The 24151-nt window shown below is 43.5% G+C and overlaps 1 protein-coding gene across 8 annotated transcripts in view; it reads right to left on the reverse strand.

The window, feature by feature from the left end:
• The window catches only part of MLPH (melanophilin), a 107551-nt gene that overhangs the window by 29192 nt on the left and 54208 nt on the right, over positions 1-24151 (reverse strand). For 3 of the 8 annotated variants that reach the window (XM_019523339.1, XM_019523337.1, XM_019523334.1), the window contains 6 exons: positions 21720-21808; positions 19680-19808; positions 17807-18008; positions 14772-14923; positions 9287-9370; positions 7145-7333 (listed from right to left, as the gene is read on the reverse strand). In XM_019523339.1, the coding sequence (XP_019378884.1) occupies positions 7145-7333; positions 9287-9370; positions 14772-14923; positions 17807-18008; positions 19680-19808; positions 21720-21808 (845 nt within the window). The remainder of the gene's footprint in view (positions 1-7144; positions 7334-9286; positions 9371-14771; positions 14924-17806; positions 18009-19679; positions 19809-21719; positions 21809-24151) is intronic. The other 5 variants (XM_019523340.1, XM_019523335.1, XM_019523341.1 and 2 more) reach the window with 3 other exon arrangements.

Raw genomic sequence — 24151 nt, forward strand, 5'->3', positions numbered from 1 at the left:
GCAGCTAGCAAGGGATCTGAAGGGTAACAAGAAGGGTTTCTACAGGTATGTCGGTAGCAAGAGGAGGATCAGGGAAAGTGTGGGTCCCTTACTGAATGGGGAAGGCAACCCTGTGACAGAGGATGCAGAAAAGGTTGAAGTGCTCAATGCCTTTTTTGCCTCAGTCTTCACAGAAAAGGTCAACTCCCATACTACTGCACCAGGCAATACTGTTTGGGGAGGAGGTCACCAGCCCGCAGCTGTGAAAAAACAGGTTAGGGACTATTTAGAAAAGCTGGATGTGTACAAGTCCATGGGGCCAGATGGGATGGACCTGAGGGTGCTGAGGGACTTGGCTGATGTGACTGCAGAGCCACTGGCCATCATCTTTGAAAACTCACAGCAACTGAGAGGTCTCAGATGACTGGAAAAGGGCAAACATAGTGCCCATATTTAAGAAAGGGAAAAAGGAGGACCCAGGGAACTATAGACCAGTCAGCCTCACCTCAGTCCCTAGAAAAATCATGGAGCAGATCCTCAAGGAATCCATTTCTAAGCACTTGGAGGAGAAAAATGTGATTAGGAACAGTCAGGGGCAAGTCATGCCTGACCAACCTGATTGCCTTCTATGATGAGATGACTGGCACTATGGATGTTGGGAGACCAGTGGATGTGGTATATCCTGATTTTAGCAAGGCTTTTGATAGTCTCCCACAACATTCTCCCAGGCCAGCTAAGGACGTATGGGCTGGATGGATGGACTGTAAGGTGGATAGAAAACTAGCTGGAGCATTGGGCTCAGAGAGCAGTAATCAATGGCTTGATGTGTAGTTGGCAGCTGGTATCCAGTAGAGTGCCCCAGAAGTTGGTCCTAGGGCTGGTTTTGTTCAGTGAGCTTGACTGTTCTCAGTGGTGGCACATGACAGAACAAGGGGCAATGGTCTCAAGTTGTAGCAAGGGAAGTTTAGGTTAGATATTAGGAAGAATTTTCTCACTAGGAGGGTAGTAAAACACTGGAACAGGTTGCTCAGAGAGGTGGTGCAATCTTCACCCTTGGGGGTTTTCAAGACCCAGCTAGACAAAGCTTTGGCTGGGATGATCTTGCTTTGAAAGCAGGGGGTTGGACTAGATGACCTCCTGGGGTCCCTTCCAACCCTAATTCTCTATGATTCTACCTCTAAACTCTTCCCCTCACTAAAGAGAACAATTAGAGGGGCAGTGCCCTCTCCCAGCATGGAGTGCTTATGGTAGAACAGTGCCTCAATGGCTGGTCCTAAATATTTCCCAGTGTGCTGAAGGAAGCAGTCTTAGTGAGTGGTTTGCTCATCTCCAAGTTGATATGAAACTCAGGATTGGGCTAGAGATCTCAGGGCAAATGTCACTCCGGAGAGAGAGAGCAGAATTTGCCAGCTGTGACTGAGAGGAAGCATAAATCAGAAGTCCCAACCATCCTGGGTTCTACAGCACCCCTTTTTTTTTTTTTTTTTAACAAGAATGGAAATATGCTGTCTTCTGAGACACATGGTTACAACCCACTCCCACATCAGTCACTCTGTAGACCCAGCTGGCATTACATTCCCTGTTCTCCAAAGTATAGCATTACATAACTACTCTATTTCACCCTAGTAGTGGAGACAGATGTTGTACTTGTTCTTTAGGATGACAGGTATCCCTGGCAACTGGAATGACCTTGCCCGTCATTCCTGTATTGCCATTAAGGTGGTTGTAAAGTATTTGCCCAATCTGTTTTCTTTATATGAGGTGTGTTTCCCCATGGTAAGGACAGACACTATTCAGAGACCCCATACAGGTGGTAGAAAGTGAATACACAAAATGGACTAAACCTCCCCTGTCTACAGAACATCTCAGCAGTCACCAAAAGCAGGTGGAGCTAACCACGGTCCATAACTGATCAGTGTATCTACTAACTTATGTTCCCATGAACCTCTAACGGATTTTAAAGTCCTCCTCACGAGGGAGAAACTCCTAATGACAAAGACTCAGACCCATCTTTAGAAGCTCAGTGCTTTACTGCTTCTTGCAGCTTGAACAAAGGAAGAAGCCTTTCATAGTTCCATGAAACTGGGCAAGTGTGCCACTGCTGTGGTCCTTTTTGCTGCCATCCTACAAGTAACATGTTAGTGTGCTAGGCATTGCACCAGGCTATCTGCTTATTTTGTCTCTATTTTCCATTCAAGACATCTGCTTCTCAACAGGTGTCCCAGGAAAGCAGGTGGCAGGTATGTCTGGGATGGGGTCCTGTGGCTGTACTCCTTCCTCTAGTCTTGCCAGCCAACTGTGTTCTCTGATGTGGCACACCTCTGACTCATTAGACTACAGCTGTTCTTGGTAGGTAGCACTGATAAGTTGCAGAAAAATATTCTTTCTTGCCTTTTTCCATATGTTACACTGGCTGTATCTCAGGATACTGCTGCTCTTACTAAATAGCCAGGTCTAATGCTGCATTGAGTCGGCACTTAAAGTCTAATTGCAACATATTGCTTTACACTACAATGGGTCTGATCATGGATATACATATTGTTGAGGTTCTATGTAGATAGAGAAAGGCATTTTCTTTCAGTACTGCCAAAACTTTGGACGAAAGAGTGGTACAATAAAGTTTGTACAGTGCCTCCTTGTGCTGTGCTTGGGTTAGCCCTTTAGTTTGATGAGCACTAAGCACATTTAAAAATAGTAATAAGAACTCATCATCCTACTCTCTACTGATAATTCCCTAGATACCGAGGTGATTGGGGTGATAAAAAAAATCACAGGCAGAGACAGACAATTGTGTTTATAAGGTCACACACTGGACAGGCACATTTCCTGGTATGTCATTCAACAAAGATGTAGTTAATTTAGCCCATATGATATTTTTATTATTTTATGGTGTACCTATGATTCACAGAGATCTGTATCTTCCTGGTTATTTTTCATAGAAATAGAAGCCTATCTTTATTACAGTGATTCCCTCAGATAACAGTCTTCCTGACTACAAATGGCTCTGAATTAAAACCCCAGAACCCCTGGAAATCCAAACCTAGTTCTGCATAACAATTTGAAAATAGCCTCTGTCTTTGTCATGGGTCAAATCAAAATTCTGATCCAGATGCATTTGAGCATGCAGGGCCAACGCACAATTTTTGGGGCCCCCTGTAAGATATAGTTTTGGGGCCCCCACTCCACTGAAAAATCAAAATTGCAGTCTTGCTTTCCTTTCCCCCCCAGTAATAGAACACTAAACGTAAAAAAAGATAACAATCATTTTGCGTTTTCCATTCAAAGCGTTGGGGTGGGGGTGCCCTGGATAACTGCCCCGGTAATGCAGCAGGGATTACTGTATAAACTTTCTGAACTAAAATAGTTGGGGCTGGGTTATGTGCACGTGGACTGCGTGGGGTGGGGACAGCATGTGCTGGGGACACCTGGGTTCCCTCCCCATGGCCGGGGCAGGAGTGGAGCTGGGAACTTCTCCCTCGCTCAGCTGGGAAGGGGCTGCCAGCATTGAGCCCTTTAAACATGGCACAGGTGGCGGGGGGCGAACGGGGCACGGCCCCTTGGCTGCGGGACCCCCTGCGGCCGCAGGTTCCCCAGGATAGGACAGGCCGGCTCTGTGGACATACTTCAAATACAGGTTCAAGTGCTGCACCTTAGGATCAGATTTCTTTTAAAGGGAAATGAAATTTTCCAACAAAAATGCATTTTTACAAATATTTATAATAAATGTTAGAAGAATAAGAAAGACTGTAAAGAGTGATATCTAGGTCAAGGCAGTCAACTTGTGGCATGTGTGCCATAAGTGGCATGGGCAGCCTCTGTGACATGTGGCAGATCAGAGAAGGGACAAGCAAAACAGTGGCAAGGTGGGCAGGCAACAGAAAGCAGAGCAGCAGACTGGGCAGAGGAAGGGGGGGCAGTGGTATTTGGGGAGGATGCAGGGCTAATTTGTGGCATTGCTTGCCATAAAGGTTGGGCCTTACTACTCCATGTCCTACATCAGCTAGCATCAGTTACTGCTTAAGCACATAAACACTGTCAAGTTTGTCTGCAAAGTCACAGAATTAGTTTCTAACTCAGTTCTGCAAGATATAGCAGGATACTTCTAAGTAATTTAATGCCAAATTCTACTCCATGGTCCAGATTATCTTTTGCTCCAGTCACTTTGTGTCACTAGAATCTGCCTTTCCCTGGCCTGTGAGGAATTCCTTTGCAAAGATGAACCCTCAGTTAGCTATACCAGCTGCTTTCCCCCTCTGGCATAAGTAGTGTACTGGGGCTCAGATGCACCTCTGTCTGCCCATTTATGACTGCTGATTGGTCTGATAAGACCATAGCCAGTTGACATATGTTAGGGTTGATCCTAAGTAGCTCTAACTCAAATTTATGGGCCAAGTCCCATGCCAACACACCAAAATGAGGGAGGTACAACTTTATCTCTGTCTTCTTCCCATTTCTCCTGCACCACTCTGTTTCGGCACAGACTGGGTATGGGCCTCTATTAAGGAGCTTTTTGGGGTTTGTGCAATATTGCTGGGGGACTGTATACAGCACAGAAGGTAGCTTTACCAAAGTGGTGCCTGGAGTGGTGCTATCCCTAGATTTTAACTTCAGCTCTGCACCTACCTCCCAATACATAGAAACCCAATCAATGCACAGGGTCCCTTCACACACAGCAACTGGCCAGCACATTTTGAGTCATCTGTATAAAGGAAGCTGAGTTTCTTTTTTTTTTTTTTCAGGATTCAGAAGAACAAAATAGAATAAAAAAGGTCTCATGGAAAAATAAAAGCTTCTGCAGTCTCTCAGGGGAAAGTAGCTTTGCATAAGGAGAGACGTGCAACATGGTTCAAGGACTCATTGCTTTGATATGGAAGCTGTTCTTTAGAAGTGGACATGTCAGAGCACACAACAACAGCAACAAAAGGAAGAGAAGGACAAAGGAGCCATTAGAAACCCAAAGGAATGCTGACCTTTCCGCCTTGTGCTTATTGAGGTGTTCCATTAAGGGAAGAGCAGCTACAGCAAAGCCTGCACAACACAAGAGGCACAAGATCTCTCTTCCTTTAATTAGTATTTGAATTGCTTCCCAACCTTCATGATTTGGCATCAGCTCCTTGTCACCAAAGCTGTCAACACAGACCTATTGATTCACAGAATTCAGGGATGAGGTCATCACTTCAACAAGGGCCTGGGAGGAGGGGGGTCCAGTGTATTAACAGTACAGAATGCCTTTGTTTGCCTATGCTCTTCAGCTTCAGAAAAGTAGCTATGAAAATGGTTCTCTGCCAGAAGGCCACACTTGGAGATCTCTATCTATCTCAAGTGGGTAGAATTTAGTGGATGTCTCTGCAGTGTCTCAGCTCCAATGCTGAATGGAGCAGCTGTGGTAGATGACTAGCAAGACTATTACAGAAAAAAACATATCCTAGGCCTCTTCTAGCAAAGTGAGTTTTGCATATGGTCCATATTTCAGCACTTAACAACAACTACTGAGTGCCTGATGGAAAATGATGGTCTAAAGATTTGTCAATTATAAGGTCCTTGTTCCAGAGATGTATAAGGTCAGCAGAGATCTGACCCTATAACATGTGCTGGACACTACAAGCCAGTAACTAGAGTAGTTTGTTTGGGTTTCCCATACAGCCTCTGCAGGACAAAGAATAAGACAGGGCAGACAATTATGTTGGGCAGAGGGCAGCTTACCGAGTTTCAACAAGCCATTGAGGGCCGCATTACAGGCAGCCCAGGGCAGATTAATATTCATTTTCCGAATGTTTTAGGGGCCCCACAGGCCAGATAGAATGGCCTGGTGGGCCACATCCAGCCCCCAGGCACATATTGCCCACTCCTGGGATAAGAGGACCTTGCCTCAACATCAGGTCCCTACCTATCTATGGAGAAGCTGTGGAACTGGTAGTACCTCTGTCATAAGGGGAGGGCCTGGATTTATCCTTGAAAACCCTGTTAATACCCTAATTTAGAGGGTGTGATCCAATGTCTGGAACTCCATGGTTTTCACTGCTAGCAATGGACACATCAATGAAGCCAAACTAGATGGTCACTCATCCTCCAACCATTCACTTAGAGTGTGAATTAGCACAGGCCAGTTCTAATGTCGGACTAGATGATCTGCTCAGGTCCCTTCCGACCCTAGAAACTATGAAGCTATAATGCCATCTCTGCCCCTCACTTGGCTTAATGTTCTGCACTTAGAGCACCCCACAGATACTATCTGTTTAGGCCTCTTAACCTGCCTTTTATAACATCCTTTCGGGTGTCCAGCCCATGCTGGCAAGCCTGTGCAGAGTAGGCACAGACATAGGTGGCATTACGTTACACAGGGAATGCCATCAGGGTTTCCAGGAATCAGAGGAGATCTGCAGAGAGCTCCAAAGAGTTGTGATGGGAGAAGAAATAATGCCATGTCAGGTCAGTTCTTCCTTCCTCTCCCAACCACCACCCACCACAAGGTAGCCAGGGTATTTCAGCAGGTCTATCTGTTAACAACTAGTCCACATTGCTTTGCCTATAAAAGCAGATGGGAGATGTGGCCCATCACACTCCATCTCCAGAACAAGAGAAGACTTATCCTAATTGTTGACACTTTATCAAAGCATTTACTAGTCTGAGTAACCCAAGGGAAACATTTACTCTTTGCCTCTACTGAGTAGAGAATGTGCACCCTCCACAGCAAGCAATATGATTCGGACCTGGAGGGAATGCAAGGAGATTCTAGCTACAGTTATGAGGATGCTTTGTGTGCAATGCAAGCCCCTGAAGGATCCATGTACTGGTTAATGAAACACTTAAGTCAAGGATTCCCCATTTGGGGGTTAGGAACAATGTCTTTGGGACTCCCTTGCATTTCTTTTACCAAATGGAAGAGGGAAGAGCTGGGTCTCAGAATGGAAAGAGTTAAGTGCCACTTTACTGATACTTTTATCTGTCACTTTCCTGGCTGGCTCTTCTGTCCCCCCACTGCCTATTCACATTGATCAGGCAATGATTTTGTCCTGTCAAGCTGAGGTGTAGCAAAAAGTCAACAGCTTGATTTACAATGGTGCAGTTATGGAGATGTGAAGAGCAGAAGGGGCAGGAATATAAATTAAATGGGAACAAAGAGAACGACACTGCACTGAGTTTAAGATGGTAGGAGGCATGCTACCTGCTGAGCCTCACTGGGCAAGTCATCACTGGAAGAACTCATTTCTGGTTTTGCTGCTTCCTCCTTCTTCCTCTCCTCTTCCTCTGAAGAAACACCTTTGTCACTGATGTTGCTGGCCAACTCTTCCAGCTTTTTTTTCAATTCCTCTTCTTCCACATCAGGATCATTAGGGGGCTCCTGGCCTGGAGACTGGAAGAATGAGAACAAGTAATTCTCAGTCTGTTGGAGTTCATGCAATTTACATGCTGCTGGGATTTTTAGTTTACTATGACAGGTATTTATTCCAAAATTATTAAAAAGGAAAAAAAAGATTCTGTTACTGAACAACCAAATCACTTTGTATATCTTAATAAATTTTGGTAGAAAATTGGGATATCTATGAAACTAAATTTTTCAAACAAAAAAAGTTGTAGGTTTGTAGTGTTGTTATAGACATGATGGTTTAGGAAATGTACAAGAAGCAAGGGCCTTTTTTTAAGGGGGGCATGATATCTGATCTGAAGAAGGATGCTTTGTGCTCAAAAGCTTGCCAGCCTTCTCTTAAATATATAGCTGATCCAATAAAAGATATCACAAAAAACCCATGCCTCTCACAAGTGTTATTTTCCATAAAAATGTATGATTTTTCATCACAAATGAAATATTCTGGCTGAAAATACTATTATGATTTGCCAGTGCTGTCAGAGAAGGTGGTCACTGGATACAGAATGAACATGATGCACTGCCTCCTCTCCCCAAGAGGCAAGATCATAGTTCATTGTGGGAACTTGGCAGATTGGACAACAGAAGAGGAGAGAATGAGATATGCAAGCTACCATGACATAGGTCTGCTAATAAGCAATTTTATGAAGCGATAAGTCTCATTTAAAACTTTGATCCAAATACCCCCAGACTTTGGTGATGCTTGGAGCCAGTGCCAAAATTTTGAGCTCGACCTCATCCATAATCTTATCGAGGAGGAAAATTACCGTCAGTTCAAGCCATGCCTTCACGATTTTTGGTAATTTTCCATTCTACTGAGCTACCAGAGGCTACATCAGTTTACTGTAACATGGTCCTATATCAAAGAAAGAGTAAGTAGAAGTGCATAAATATCCAGCAGTTAGAAACTCAGACTGATGCCAAGTGAACAGCATAATACCATAAGACTCAATGGCACAAAAGAACTTCAGTTAAATTTACCTTTTTCCTTGACAGCATGACAAAGGCCATACAATAGTGGCAGCCCATGAAAAAAAGAGAAATGCCCTTCTAAGTCAGGGCTTCTTATTCACAACATGCAGGTTATTTACACTGAATTCTGTTATGGATTACTGTATGGTTTCTGGGGAACTATCATCATTCTGGAAGCATGTATACACATAGAAGGTCATTGCTTAGATTAGAATATAATTTTGCAGAGACTGGATTGAAGAGCAGCTAATTTGTGAACTAATTAGAACACTGCTGGAACATTTAACTTCCAATTCCATTAGACTGAGTTGTTCTGATGAAGACCCACCAATGCTAAATCTTCCATGGTAGAGTGCCCTGTTCCTCTTTAAGGCAGTCTAAAGAGCCCCACAACAAAACCTGCATCAGGCACTGGGACAGGTTACCCAGAGATGTTATAGAATCTCCATCCATGGAGATTTTTAAGACCAGGCTAGACAAAGCCTTGGCTGGGATTATATAGTTGGGGATGGTCCTGCTTTGAGCAGGGGATGGGCTAGATGATCTCCTGAGGTCCCTTCCAACCCAATTTTCTATGATTCTATTATTCTAATTGGCACTGGAACAACTCGAAGATAGGACAGAATTAAGCTCTATGGAAATTGGTTTGTATGTTAGATACTCTACCCATTAACGTGAGAAAGAGCCTTATTTTTGTAACTGGATCTTATAAAGGCATCCTGATTCACTATGAAGCTGGTATTAGATATAATTTTTATCATTAGCCCAAGTTGTGCATTGTGTGGCGCAGAGGTTTCACAACTACTGCCTATACAATTGTACCATGCCATCTCTTTCAACAATATAATGCAAGTAAGTTGTAAGAGTTTTCTTTGATTGATAACAAGAAAAAGGAAAAAAAAAGGAGACTGAGCAAGGAAATGGTTACTTCCTTTAAATAAAACCCCTCAACTTAGCACTATTTGTTACCTCCTCTGAGGGCAACAGGACCTTTTCTTCTAAGCGGTTCAACATGTGTTCAATTGCCGACATGCGTTTGTTGAGTTCTAATATCTATGGAAGAGGAGAAAGAAAAGAATACAGTACAGAACAGATCCCATCACCAGTGCCATCACCATGAGAAAACAGTGGAGACCGATCAAATCCACAGAAAAAACGAACACAGTGCAGAACAGATCCTACCACAACCACTGGGTAAACATGAAGTACCTAACAGCTTGCTATTAAGAGAACAGACCATAGGCTGGAGTTTCTGAAGTGTCATGCAACTCGGAAGTACAAGTCCCATTTGAAGTCAATGGGTTAGGAGGAAAGAATAATGGTGAACTTATAAAGTCCTGGGCTTGGGTCAGCTTGATTCTTTGCAGGAAACTTCATTTGGATTTGTCAACCTAAATGGTGAGAGAGGAAGGGCATCTTGTTTAACTGAACATCTCCCTGTTTGTCAGTCATAGAGTATCTCACTGGATGCACTTTGGCAAAGAAAATACTCTCTTGATCCTGTTCCAGCTATATGAAGGCTTGGAAGGGCTTTCAAAAGGGGAAGTTTCACAAAGACAGCAGCTGGTATGTTTTATGTGCAAAGGACTTGAGAAAGATTCAAATGCAGCAAAAATGCTTCAACTTTAACACTCCTTCATTCAGGGTGCATCTACACAAGATGCTATGGTGCAGTAGCAATGAGATAGTGCCCAGCAGCTCATTGCTACAGAGCACACTGGGCATGAATTGTGACAGTGCGCAGGGTAAAATAACCATGCAGGGGATGGCACTGCATAGTTAAGCCGGTTATTGCACAGTCATTTAATACGTGGTTAAGCAAGTACTTAAATGTCAGCACAGTAACAACTGCATAGCCTTCTGCCCGTGTAGACGCAGCCCCAGTTATAGTTGGAGCAGTTCTTCTGTACTTGAGTAATTCTCAGCTCATTCACATGTAACAACAAAACATACCATCAGCTGCCCTTTTGAAATATTCCCTTTTTGAAAGGACTCCAGGTGTTTTGTGTCCACACCCCACGAAATGTAGGCTCCATTAGAGGCAACAGTCACAATCTGAACAATCCGACACTGGAGCAAAACATCCGATGTGTACCTCATTTCACGGACTGACTTGGTTGTATGGTAGGAACACCTGCCTGCTGTTGACCAATACCATCAGTCTTTTTCCTCATGTGATATCATGGGCATCCAATGCAATTCATTTTATGGTCATTAATGTACTAAGCTAAGGGTGCAGCGGCAGAGTGGCAAAGGAATCTTGCTATGGCTACAGAAGTATAAGTTTGAGTCTTGCTCCAGACCTACACTCAAAGCCACCTATAGTCAAACCCACCTGTACATGGTTACTTGATCATTTGGACTAGGCCGGATATGAGCCTTGGATGGCTTCTATTTCTTACTGACCCATCTTCCAGCCATCAACTATCTCACCAGCCTCTTCCTATTTCAGCAACAGAAATGTCCATATTTGAAAGGAGGTGAGTATTTTCTGTGCCTATTTTAAAAATACATTTCTAAAAATATTTCCTTTGAATTTCTTCTCTTAATTCACTGCAAATTTTACTTTTGCTTTCAAAAACCAAAACAATTTAAATTCAAAATAACTTTTTTAATACTTTTAAACATTTACATGCTGTTCTTTGCTTCTCTTTCTTTTCTCCAGTGAACAAAGGGGAAAAAAACAAAGTATGGTAGAAGAAATTAAAAATCCAGATAATAATGTTGTTCAAATGCCTAAACAAACTATTTCATTAAAGCAAAATTTTAAAAAAGAAGTCAACATTTGTATACTTTTTCCTTTCCTGCCAAAAGCTTTTAATGTAGGAAAAAAATGTGAAAATTTATGGCTAGTTTTAAATGAAAATGATGTTCTTTATTTCAATACTCATTCCATGTGAGATATTCAGTGAAAAACAGGAACAATTAACAAATGAAACGACAGAAACCCTGTGTGGGTTTTTTAAAACACGTACATCTTCTTATGTAGCTTTTGTATTTGTACTATGTGGTTAATTAGATCGTCACGTGAACTTGGAGCGGATGTATCTGCTTAAAAGAATAATGCAAATCTGATAAGACAAATGTAAAAAGGGGGCACTTCAGAGGAGAGAGTCCTTACCATTATTAATTGTAAGCATCTTTACCAGCATTAAATGCACACAGAGGCACTGATTCAATAAATTCTAAAGTGATTTCTTAGTAAACACCATTGAGTCCAGATCTTGTAATATGTCAGTGATAACAGGCAGGCTGCTGAGGGACCATCAGCTTCATGAAGGGAATCAGGAAGACAGGTCAAGGAAGAAAACCCAGTGTTAACAACCCAAGTGGTAGTACTGCCTGGCTGAGGCAATTATATATTGCTTCAGAAATGTCAGATCACTAAGAAAACCTTTTATAAGTCTGTAATTCTCATTTTGCTCTTTGGTAGGGCCCCTAATGAAAGAGGTCAGCAACCTTACGCTAACAGCAGGCTGAATTAGCAGAGCTTGGTCTCCTTGGGCCAGAGGCAGTGGACTGGAGACAGCCATTAGATGGCATATTCTTGTATAAATAGGCTTTGTGGAATGGGGCCCCAAATCTCTTTGGGGGCCAGATCTGGCCTGTAGGCCATACACTGCCAACCCCTGTTTCATGGGATGCAAGTGGCAGTTTTTCCAAGGCCCCTGATTATTAGCACAAAGTGACCACAGTGGTGACGTGAACCTGTGGACAATGCCCAAGGAATCTCTCCTCCTCTGAACCAGTCACATACAAAAGCCGGATTCTGCCCTCACGTACAAATGCACAGCCTCACGTAGATCCATGGGGTTATTTGAGGGTAACAGGAGAATTCAGCCGCAAGTGCTTTTAGTTCGTCTACTCAGCTGTTTCAGTCGTAATATGGTTACACAGGCCCAAGCTATAAAATTGCACGACCCAGCCATGCAAGCTTGAAGGACAATCAAGTTACTGCTTCAGCTTTGTCCAATTTTTAGAACCTTGTAATATACAGCATCACAGTGAAAACTGTGCTCCCTTCCTTTAATAAATCCCAATTAGGCACTGAAAAGTCACAGTGTTCTCTGCATGACAAAGGCTGGCAGACAAATGCTCTATACAAAAGCATTTTTTTAGAACACAAAGTTGCCAGCACAGGGAATCAGAGCTTTGGGTGCTGTAAATTGTCATTGACTTCACTGGGGTGAGGGCAACTTTCACCAGCTGAGAACCTACCCCCCAATTCTCAATGATCAAATAATGATTCATGAGACCTGAAACCCTCCAGTAATTTGAGGTTTTATCATTTTAATGGTTACACTGAAGACCACACCATGCTTCTGATGATGCCTTGCAATGGATGTCAAATCTAAAACTGCACAACCTCAGTCAAGTCAGTTAATGGAGTCTCTCTCTGTTTCTTCATTTATAAAGAGGATTTAAAAGTTTCATAATTGAAGTTGCATGAATAAATTAAAGGGAGGGTTGTTTTTTTTGTTTTTTGGGGGGTGGAGAGATGTATTACAGAAACAGCATAACATATCACTCTAAAGTGAATCCTTTTTTATTTGTATATAGAGACAAGGACTCCAAGACAAAAGTGCCCTGAACTTGGCTTCTACTCCCAGCTCTGTCACTGACCTGCTGGCAAGTCATTACAATTCTCTGGCAGTTCCATCATTAAAATGGGGATAATAGTATTTCATTTTACACACTTTGAGATCTGCTGATGAAAAATGTTGGATAAGAGCTGGGTATTATTCTAATGTCCATTTTCCAGGCATTTCTAGAAGAGACAGTTTGCTCTGTCTTTTACAAAATTCTTGATTTCTCTCTTTTAGGTTTAAATCTGTCCTTCTTTTCTATAGCAAGTTATACTTATCTGATATTAATGGGACAGCAAATCTGTAAATGAAAGCACAGTTTGGCCCCATTTTCCCCACTATAAAGTACTGTGTTTACTGTATGTGTGATTTAACTATATGTAGTTTCAGACATCCAATTCATTTTTTTCTTTATCACTTAATATAAAACTAAAGAACATTCATTGACTGAAACATACAGCAAGAAAAATAAATAAGGAAAGGAACAGTCTGGTAAAATCTACCTTTCAGTGTGTAAACCTTAATTAAATTGAGGTTTCTTGGGATAAAGATAATTTTTGAATTTGTTATAAATCTTACAGTCCTAACACTTGTGTTGGGATGTACAAAAAATATATGACAGATACCCTTGCTGTTAATCCACATGAGAAATTTACTTTAACTGCATGTTTGGTGAAATAAAAATGCATGTTTTTGTTTAGAAGCTGAGCATGGAGTTATGCTAAATCAGCATAGAGTTATGTGATATAACTTGCACAAATGCCCTTGTGGGGGAGGGAAAGAGTCTAACTCCCCGCTATCAGCTTAGAAAAAAATTGTAACTCTTGCAGCCTTTCAGACAGCTCCAACTCTACAATTTTTCTCTAGTATCATTCAACAAATGTATGTGACAAGTCAGCATGACAGACCCCAATTTTTTGGAACATTCAAAGAGCTACAAAAGAAAAAAAGGGGTGGGGTGGGGGGGTCTTGCAGCTGATTAGTTATCCTACTCCATGATTTTGTTTGATCATAAAGTGCTGGTATCTTCAATTTAATAAAGTCTTTACTACACAGGAAACTACATGCAACTTGCAAAATAAACTGGGCACGTCTGGAGAACTGAAAGCATCAAATAGAGACTTTTCATTAGGATGAAATGGAGCGTGAAGTAGAACTCCAGTCATTTCATTTGTGCAACATGAAAAATACAGAGTGAGGAAAAACAATGGTGTCAGAGCAAATATCTGTTTATAAAAACACAAAGGAATGAAAAGGGACAGGCAGAAGGGTCGGTTTTCCCTCTGACCAGACATATATATAACTCACACTAATGTTAATGCAGTTTAACAGGTGCACTTCTTGGTGCAAAGCCCTGAATCCAGTTCCACCAGTACAGCCGTGGTAGAATCAGTTGCAGCTGCCCTGCACCTGACAGCAGAATACAGCCTGGAATGTTGCTTGTGTCATACTTTCCTACATGCCATCTGGCCATAAAAGAGCAGCTATAAGTTATTTTAAGAGCCAGCCAAGGGGCTGTAAAACAAACTTGTCCAGCCTCCTAAACATTCTCTCTGTGCAAGGAGAAATGCTGGGGAATTCACTTCAAATGCCCTATGTCCTGCTCCCTCCTATCCCCAGTGCAGGGACTGTGGTGCCGCACTTCTGTGCTGATGGAAACACTCCGTGATTTCACAGGCAACTGGGGCTACTTTTATGCTTACCTACTGCACGTTCCATCTGCTCTAGTCCTACCCCCTGGTCCTAGGCCAACTCAGCAGAAGATTAATTGAAAAGGCATCTTATATGCTTTGCAAGTGGATTGCAAAGTCTCAGTCAGAGATCAGATTGGAAGGGTCACAGGGAATGGCTTAAGACCCCCTTGTTACCTGATTTCCAGAGTGATTAATGCTCTCCTGAGATGAGGCTCTGTTTCTGCGTTTTATGTGATGGGGTAACTTGTGAACTCCCTTCACATCCTCATCGGAGGTGTCCATATCTGCAGAGTAATGGGGTGGGTGTTGCCCATTCCAGAGGCTGCCTGTAGAAAAAGTGTGTATTAGAGTTACTGGGGGCTCAGTGCAGGGATTGTTGGGTATCAGGACAAAACAGGGAAGAAATACGAAGAGGGATGAGGAAAAAAAAAAAAAGGACCTTGACAGCACAGCATAAGTAACTTAGGATGCCCGGGCAGTTGTACATGTGACAAAACAAGCCTTTTAAGTGGTTCAACTGCCCTTTTAAACTGTTTTAGTGGAGTTATCATCTGTGACAGCATAAAACGTTTTCATTTCTTCATGCTGTACATGTACGGCAGTGTATTTTGCTTTAAATGACTTTGTTACATAGCAAAGTAAAACACATCCAATATATTTTTGTTTTGCTATGTAACAAATTGCAGTGATACATCCGGAGAAGGCAGTGAGGACAGTGCACAGGGTGCTGGAAGCCCAGGCGTGCTTGGGGAAGGTCGGGCTTGGTGGGCTTCCAGCACCCTGTGCACTGCCTCAGCCACCTTCTCTGGCCACTAGTACACACAGTCACCCTGCTGCTACCTTCCTGCACTGCCCTATGGGCAAGCCAGCCCATTCCCGGATGGTCCCAGGCAGTGGGAATGGTGCATGGGGCGCTGTAAGCCTGCCAAGCCTGAGCTTCCCCAAGCACGTCTAGGTTTCCAGTGCCCTGTGCACTGTTAGATTGGGCCGGGTGCTGCCTGTGATCTGGGGCAACACCCACCCCCTAGCACCCCGCCTGGGCAGTCCCAAGGGGTGCCACTGCTGTGGAGTGAAGCACTGGGCCACCTCACAGCTCAGGGGCTGTGCAGCCCCATGACAGTTTGCATGAGCAGGCTCCAAAAAGAAAGAAGAAGAAGAAGAAAAAAGCAACGAGGGGCCTACTTTTCTTTTTTTTCCAGTAGAGCTTGCCCACCTCTCCTGTGGCCAAAGGCAAGCTTCTGGTGGGCCCTGGTTCTTCCCTCCGTGGCACCAGTGCCCCCCCAGGCAGTACCTGCCTGCTAACACCCTGCCCAGGCAGTCCTGGGGCACACTGTCACCATGGAGGGAAGGACTGGTACCCCTGCCCACAGCTCAGGCGGTGCTTGGACCACCAGCAGCTCGCCCCCTGACTATGGGAGACATGGGCAGCCTCTGGGAGAAAAAAAGAAAAAGGAACAAGCTTATCGCCACTTTCTTCTTTTTTTTTTTTCCTCAGTGGAGCCTGTCTGTGTGAGCTGCCACCAGGTTGCACAGCCCCTGGGCTTTGGGGGGGGGGGGGGGGGGGCTGGTCCTTCTCTCCATGGGCAGGGTTGGCTGGGAAAAAAAAAAGTGGGCCCCTTGGGTGAGCTGCCAGTAGGCCATCACGGTTTCGTAACAGTGAAAGAAGTCCCTAAATTGAAATGGTGGATTTTTAATTGACACAATTAAAAACACACTGCTTCAATTTAGAGAGAACTAAACCCCATCACATGTACAAGGGGCCCTGTGGGTAAGGAAGCTGCCATTTAAATTGTGCAAATGGCATTAACCATTTACCAGCTCCCATTAATTTCATTAATAAAGAAACAAAGACCAACTTAAGCATGTCTGTTAATTTGTGGGGAACAGCTTGCTCCCATGAGGCTGGTTGTACCTCATTAGGACTTGTTATATTGCTACTCACAGAGTGCTTGGCCTCCAATAGACTTGACACTAAACAAGATCAAGTCTACATCAGGGCTGCTAACAGATGAGACAGGCTAGGACAACTGACCACCCACCCTGCATGTCAGACTATCTGAATGCACTTCCTACTTGTGGTATTAGGAAAATGGGGTTATATTCACAGATTCAAAATTCAGCCTCAATAAATAGCAACTGAGCTACACCTGGCAACTACTCCTCTGACCTGTATGAAAATAACAAGTTTTAGACAAAAATGCCCCACAAAAATCAACTCTTCTAATTAGTCCCCTTGTTAGGGGGGTCAGGAAAGAGACCAAATACTGAATGAATGGTGGTGAAGAATAAACAATTCCCAGATTTTAGGACAGTGTAGGGAAGACTATAATCACAGAAAAAGGCAGGCCACAGACTTCACCTGTAAGACATTTAAGACAACAGTTTTCCCAATCATTTTAGGACAGGCAGCTGAGTATTAATAAATCAAAGACATTAACTTAAAGAAACATGGGAGAATATTTAAGGAGTGCACATGCTCAAGTACTGCAATCCTTTTCTGCTTGGCTGTCCCATTAGGAGAAAGCACATCAATGAAACAGGAGTTCATTTTCCATAATATCATTTGCTGGAGTATTTATAGTAGCTGTAAACTAGTGACCCTTCAACAAACAGTGCACAACTCCTGAATGCAACTGCATGAGCTTCAGAATAAAGGAATAAAGAGATTGACCCTTGCTGTACACTTGAAATGGGAACATCTGGTGCACAACCTGAAAACAAGGACAAAAGGTAGCTTTCCAAGCCATATGCAGAGCTGACTTAATAGGCCAGATGGTGTCAAGCAGCACAAACACCTGGTTTCTGTGGAGCTACTCTAATTTACACTATGGAAGGGCTTGGCCAGGGTAAAATGTGGTAGCAACGAAGTTTGCAGCAGTACTATCTGGCTTGGGATTCCACCCACACGCTAAGCAAGGAAAGGCTGAAAGACCTCAGCTCAATTATAATGATTCAATGGATAACACCATTTGCACTTGGTCAGTCTGCCCAGCCACTCAAGCTCAAATATTAGCAGCAGTATCTAATCTGTGTATGCCAATCTGAGGCACAGGTGTGCACCTAATTTTGAAAGTCAGCCCCTTCATGATTTGGTCATTTTACTATTTTAAAAGTGCCCAGAAACTGTTAACATATCTTTTCTGGTAGAAATGCTCTCCAGCCTGCCCTTCCATGAAAGGCACAGGCTATCTTTCATTAGAAAAACCTACCAAAGTTGGGATTTCTTTCCAGGCTCTTCCTGCGCGAGTTCACCGTGAGCCGGACTTCAGTGCTGAACTCCTGCTCTGGAGGGGCCAGGTGCTGTCCCTGCTCCTGCAGGATGTGATGGAACATTGAGGCAAGGTCTGCTTCTGCTATCAGCGATTCCTTCTGGGACGTGTCCTCCCTACCGTCTGGGAAATCTGGATATGACTGAGAAAAGAGGACACTGGTGAGGCAGGCTGCATTTTTTCTCCCTCCACCAAAAAATTAATTGATTAATGTTTAAGTTCCAATTCCTGGACCACAACCTAACAACTGACCTTTTTCATCTCAGTGAGGAATCCCACGTAGGATTTGAGAAGTCTGCCATAGGGATTTGAATATCAACCTCCCAGGAATTTCAATGAAATTGAGCATTTCAGTCCCATTACCCAATCCCAACCTTTTCAGGCTGTAGGTTGGAATGACCCAGCTAGGGTAAGCATCAAGCAGGTGCTAAGACCTAGCCAGTGCTATCATGATGGCAGAGGTGAAATGCCCTCTGCTGCTGCTTCTTCCCACTGTGGCACAGGGGAAACCTGCTGCTGCCAAATGCTGACAAAGCCCCACATCCATGGGCCAGATCTAATGGCTCTGAGGGGTGGATCTGGCCAACAGACCATAAATTGCTGACTCCTACTCTAAGGCTGCCTGAAAATCTCAACCCGTGTCTGTGTTTTTAAAATGCTATATCCTTTCACTGATAAGATAGTAACATAACCCATCGCAAAACACTTCATATTCCCCAGACTTTGTTCATCTGGTTCCTACATTTTCCCATGTGACAAAAATCATCCATTAGGATGGGCTTGATAAAAATATATGTAAACATAAGTGTTTGGGCCAAAAGTCTCATCGAATATATTCCGTTTAAAGAAGGCTGTTTGACTTTTAAAAAACAAAGCTGTTGTTACATGTTTCAATACAACCTAGTTTTAACACAGAAGCAGAGTTTCAGACAATGAGGTACCTTAAGAAACTTACTTGTTAGAGCCAGCTGGAAATTTTCTAATGAAATCAAGTATCACTGGGAAATGCTAGTCAACAGCGCCCAAGGCATTTTATTCAAATTCATTTGATTCATCCCAGGCTTGTTTTCAGTGAAAATTCTTCAAGGTAAAGTTCTGACAGAACAGTCCTGATTCCAAGGTTTGGGACTCTTAGCACAGACCTGCTAGATAGACTGCACCAGAGCTGAGGACCCAAGAAGCTCCAGTCCCTCTGCTTGGGGCAGTCTGGGCTCATGCCAGAGTTTCCAGGTTCACTTTTTGTGGAGGCATGACCTCATAAGCCCTGGCTCTAATCAAGGCTTGGTTCCTTGCTCCACAGCAGGTATCTTGCAAGCCTTCAGAAGCCCAGCTGGAGCCAGGGATACCAGAGCTTCTAGGCTCTCTGTTGCAGAGTTGGAATGCAAAGCCTGGAAATACTGAGATCAACTCCCATGTTTTGGGACTGTCCACACAAGGGGACTTGCCAGGGAGTCACAGGCTGTTGGAGTCCTGCTGGTTATTCAGTTATTTTAGAGTGGAAAGTTCTGTGCCTTTTTGTTTTGGAGACTGCAAGGAATGGATGCAAGAACCAACAGAACAACGTGCAAGTAAACCAAAAAGGAATACGAGAAGGACACATTCTCATTTCTTAGCTCACCAGTCCTCTCTCCAATTTGCTATCCTCATTTTGATTCATGGTGTTCAATGTCCATAGGGAAGAAGAAGAATGCAAAGGGAAAACGTAATCATCATTATCCTCTCCGAAATTCCAAGGAGACAAACAAAGGGAAGAGAACAAAATGGAGGGAGCAAGGAAAGAGAGGTAAGCAGTTCCCCACCACCTTCCCAGTACCTGGAGGCCATCCTGGTTGATTGCAGCTGGAGAAAGTTGCATAGACTGACGGCGAGATTGAGCGGAATATTCTGAGTCCAGATCAAAATCAAAGGGATGAACGGATAGCAGGCGCTTTGTCTTACGCATCTTAGAAAGCATAGAAAATGCAAGAAGGCAAAATTCAGCACATACATGATTGGTCTTTAGAAAGAAATTCATGTGTCCTCCAGGCCACGACTGGCTCTCCCTGCTTCTCTTTCTCGTTGTATATTTCCATCCCAACTTCCTATGGGCCTTATAGTACCAGATGCATCTTAGTTTGCCCTGTTCTATTCCAGGAGTAAAATGCTGCTCTCCTTTTCTTCCATGAAACCCTGGTGAAGTCAATTCATGGGTGGTTGAGAGCAAAATTTGGACTACAATGTTTACCTGTTTCATGGTAGGGGGTGCATTCAAGAGAATGAAACTACTAGCATCCAATATTGAGCATGTACATTGGACATGCTCAAAATTAGGGTCCATTTCAGTATAAACTGAAGTCTAATGGAGAGACTCCCTTTGTATTCAATGACCTTTGGATCAGAAGTTTTCTGGGCAGTTGATGAGAAATCCTTCACTGGAGGTTTATTAAGGAGTTATGGAAAAGTGGGATTGGCACAGATTTTACAGAGATCTCCAGGAGATATTGTTGAATTCCTGAAAGTTTTGTTTCCCTCTACAGCAAAGAGATAAATCAGAAAGAGACACAAGCTTGGAGATAGTATTTAAAAGCGCCTCTTGTATTTAACAGTGTCTCTTGAAATTATTTCAATATGCATGTTGTTTTATGATTAATTGTCTGAGATTTACAGGATCACTGATAAAGAACTAGTAGCTCTGGAGAAAGATCAAGTTGTACAAAACTTTGAGACCTTCTTTAAGAGACTGTAACTCCATTTCAATCCAACATTTCTAGGATAAGTGCTTATAGACCTAGAAGACATAGATGATGTAACAAATGACTGTGATAATGAAACAGTCTAAAGGTCTGACCTCTCGGACACTGAGACTAAAGCAAAAGTCCATTTAGAATAATGGCCTTCCAGCTGAATTATGATGGATATTAAAACAGTAGAACCAGAATCTTCACAGGATTTTTGTTCATTAGCCCCTGTAAAAATGAAGCTTTGCAAACTAGCTGTGGATATATATATTATGCTGGTGTTATGTAGCGTAATGCATGATATCTATCTCTCTATTGCAGCAAACAGCTCTGGAGGACTCCTACATTTCTTCAGCTGTGACTTTTATTTCAAAGGGCACCACTTCTCTGCTCAGCTCTGCACAGATGAGCTCTAGCTGAACGGAAAAGCAGTGCTCTTTGAAGGAAAAAAAAGTGCAGTGAACAGCTGAGCAGCTCATCCTTAACAGAGCAACATACTGCAAAGTAAGCAGGTTGTGAGCCCCACAACATGTCTGAGTTCATTGTGCTTCATCTTCATCTTGGTGTACTTTACAAATGACAGGTGATATCATTCCCATTTTTCAGATTGGGAAACTGAGTCACAGAGGGGTTAAGTGACTTGCTCAACGTCACTCTGCAAACCAGTAACAGACCTGGGAATACAACCCAGCTCTTCTGAGTCTTAGTCCAGGGCTCTAGCTCCTACATCACAACATCCCATCCTATTTAAAAAGAAGTGAATAAAAAGTGGGGGTTTTATTAACTCATTTGGCATAGATATAAGGAACTTAAAATATTGATCAGGGAAAAGGAAACTTGACTAAGATCTTCAGAAGAGGTTAATGAACATTAGTTTTCTGAGGACCTGAATGGAGACAGCATAAAGGAATCTGTTCTGTTTTACATGATTAATATTTAGCCTGAAAAACATTCAGCACAGAAAACTGTTACATGGGAGAATAGTTTTTTTCCCCCAGAAAATGAAAGCAAGAGAAGACACCACTCTGCACAGGAGAGAAAGTTCCCATCAACAAAGAAAACCCAAAAGCAAGAGCATGGCCCATACTTAAGTATATGGAAGTAGGCCTAATGTGTCTGCATCAGGAAATGCTTACCCTGTTGTAGCACTCAGCTTCTGCATGACTTATGACATCATCATCACCATCTTCCCCTCCCCTGCTGCTGGTGCGGAAATGACGTTCTCCTAGACAGGGGAACAAAGGCTTTGGGTGTTTTGATGGCTCTAGCTGCCCCACAGCTAGTCAGGGATGGGTTGTCAGAACATTTTGGAGCAGTGTCTCCCACCCCGAATACCTACATTAGGTATAAATGCCTCAATCCTTATCACCACCATACGGAGAAAAGAACATTCTGCCTGTGCTTTCCTGAGACAAGCCATCGTTGATCATACTGGTCTTCTCTAATTGATTTTGGTGACTGGGACTGGTCCTTTTCAAATCACTGGCTGGGTCTGTACTATCATAATATGCTGACTGAGTCTAAGATCATATTTCACTTTAATAGATGCTCCACAGAATGCATCATAGGTTGGTATTATATAGCACAATGCACACAACAAAGGTTCCAACCCCCTGCACACTAGTTGCTTTTTCTCCTGTGGTCCCTTTCTCCAGCCTTTTCATGCACAAGATATAGCAATACAGACCCCAAAAGCCATTCAGAAGTAAACGGGAGGTTTTCTGACAGTAAACTGTTGCATATTTGAGCTTGAAAAGTCTCATTGGGTGTGTCTACATGAGAAGTTTACTGCAGAGTAGATTAATTAGTCTAACACACGGGTGGGCAATTATTTCAGGCAGAGGGCCACTTACTGAGTTTTGGCAAGCCATTGAGGACCGCATGACAGGCAGCCAGGGACAGATAAATATTCATTTTCTAAATTTTTTTAGGGGACCTGCGGGCAGGATAGAATAGCCTGGTGAGCCGCATCTAGCTTGCGGGCCGCATTTTGTCCACCCCTGATCTAACACATGTACCTCTATCGTAGGAGAAAGCCTTCTTTGTACATTTCCCTTCTGGACACTGATATAACAGAAACCCCTTCTTGCCCCCCCACCTCCATTTGTGCATTTCTTTTTCCTTCCAAGTACTAGCAGAGACCTAACACACTCATTGAATGGGTGTGGAAGGGCTCAGAGCAAGCCAGAAAGCTGCAGTAGATTTCTGTAGGAGAAACCTACAAAATACATCTACACATCAATTAAGCTCAGTGTCAGTAAAGAAAACAAAAGAACTAAAATATCCACTTCTAAGACAGTAAATATATCCTGGTGCTAATAACTCACTCACTGTCCCTGGTAACCTTTGATCCTCACTATCTCATATTGCATTTTTATGTATTTCTCACAGTGCATTTTTTTTTTATTTTTCATCTGTCTCATCTTTACCATGACATTTTGTATTTTATATTTCATACTTTTAAACCCTTAAGGAATGTACTTCCTGTAGAATGAAGTTACACCCTGGACCATTGTTAAAAACTGCACTGAAATTGTAATGTGATTAAAATCTGTGATATTGGGCTGGTCCCCCTTGAGTGAATGTGAGTATATATGGTGACCAGTATGTAATTAACTGACAATAGCCTAGCCAGAGGAATTTACCGCTACAAAACTCTACTCTACAAGCCATTTTAGGCTAAACAAGCCAAGGAACTGATTCCTGGGACTGAGCACCCACCGTTGACTATTCCTGCAACCCTTAACATTGGGTTAGGGTGGCAGCACAGGGAGCGAGGAAGCTGTTGCCCCTCGCCCAGATCAAGGACCCGGCTCTGAAGACTGGGAAGAGTGGAAGGAGCGTGATGCTGAGGGCTACTACCGAGGAGCTGGAGGGAGCACCAGCCACCAAACCAGGTGTCAGCTCCACTGGGCTCAAAGAGACACTCCAGGTGGGGGATGAAGGGCATAAACAGCACAGGGGGCTCCAGAAGCCAGGCCCCATGGCACAGAGCTGCCCCAACAAGGGAGAGAGGGAAGGTATACTGAGAAGGGCCTCTGCGGGTCCAGCGAGCCCACAGGTGAGGTGAAGAGTGAGGAGGAGGAGGAGAGTGTTATAGCTCGCAGTCTAGCCCAGACCCAGTTTATAGCCAACTAGGGATCTCGGGCATCTAGAGCCTGGCATTGGTAGGCAGACTGTGACTGTAGGTGGCCAGAAGGCAAAGGGCCCCTCCCTTTGCACTTCCTCATATTTTTGTTGTTGTTGATAACTTTTCTTGTGTTTCCCACTTTTGGAGGGGTTGTGGTATACAGCATCTAAAGCCCAAGTGCTGCTTAGGTCTAAAAGGGGTTCCTATCCCCAGGGAGGCAAGGCAGGGGTTAGGCGCTGTGGGCGGAGGCAGGCCCAGCAGGTGGATAAAACTGTCCCCATGAACATCTGCAGAGCCTCAACAGCCAGGGAAGCCGGCCGAAGGACACTGTGAACCAGTCAAGGCAGGGTGTGAGGACGAGGTAGAGGGGAAGTGGAGCCTCGCAGAAGACCTCCATACAACTGTCCCATAGTCAAGAGGACCCCGGCAGTCGGTCAC

The sequence above is a fragment of the Gavialis gangeticus genome, unplaced genomic scaffold (genome assembly GCF_001723915.1).
Source record: "Gavialis gangeticus isolate Ggan-Ray unplaced genomic scaffold, GavGan_comp1, whole genome shotgun sequence".
NCBI classification, from domain to species: Eukaryota; Metazoa; Chordata; order Crocodylia; family Gavialidae; genus Gavialis; species Gavialis gangeticus.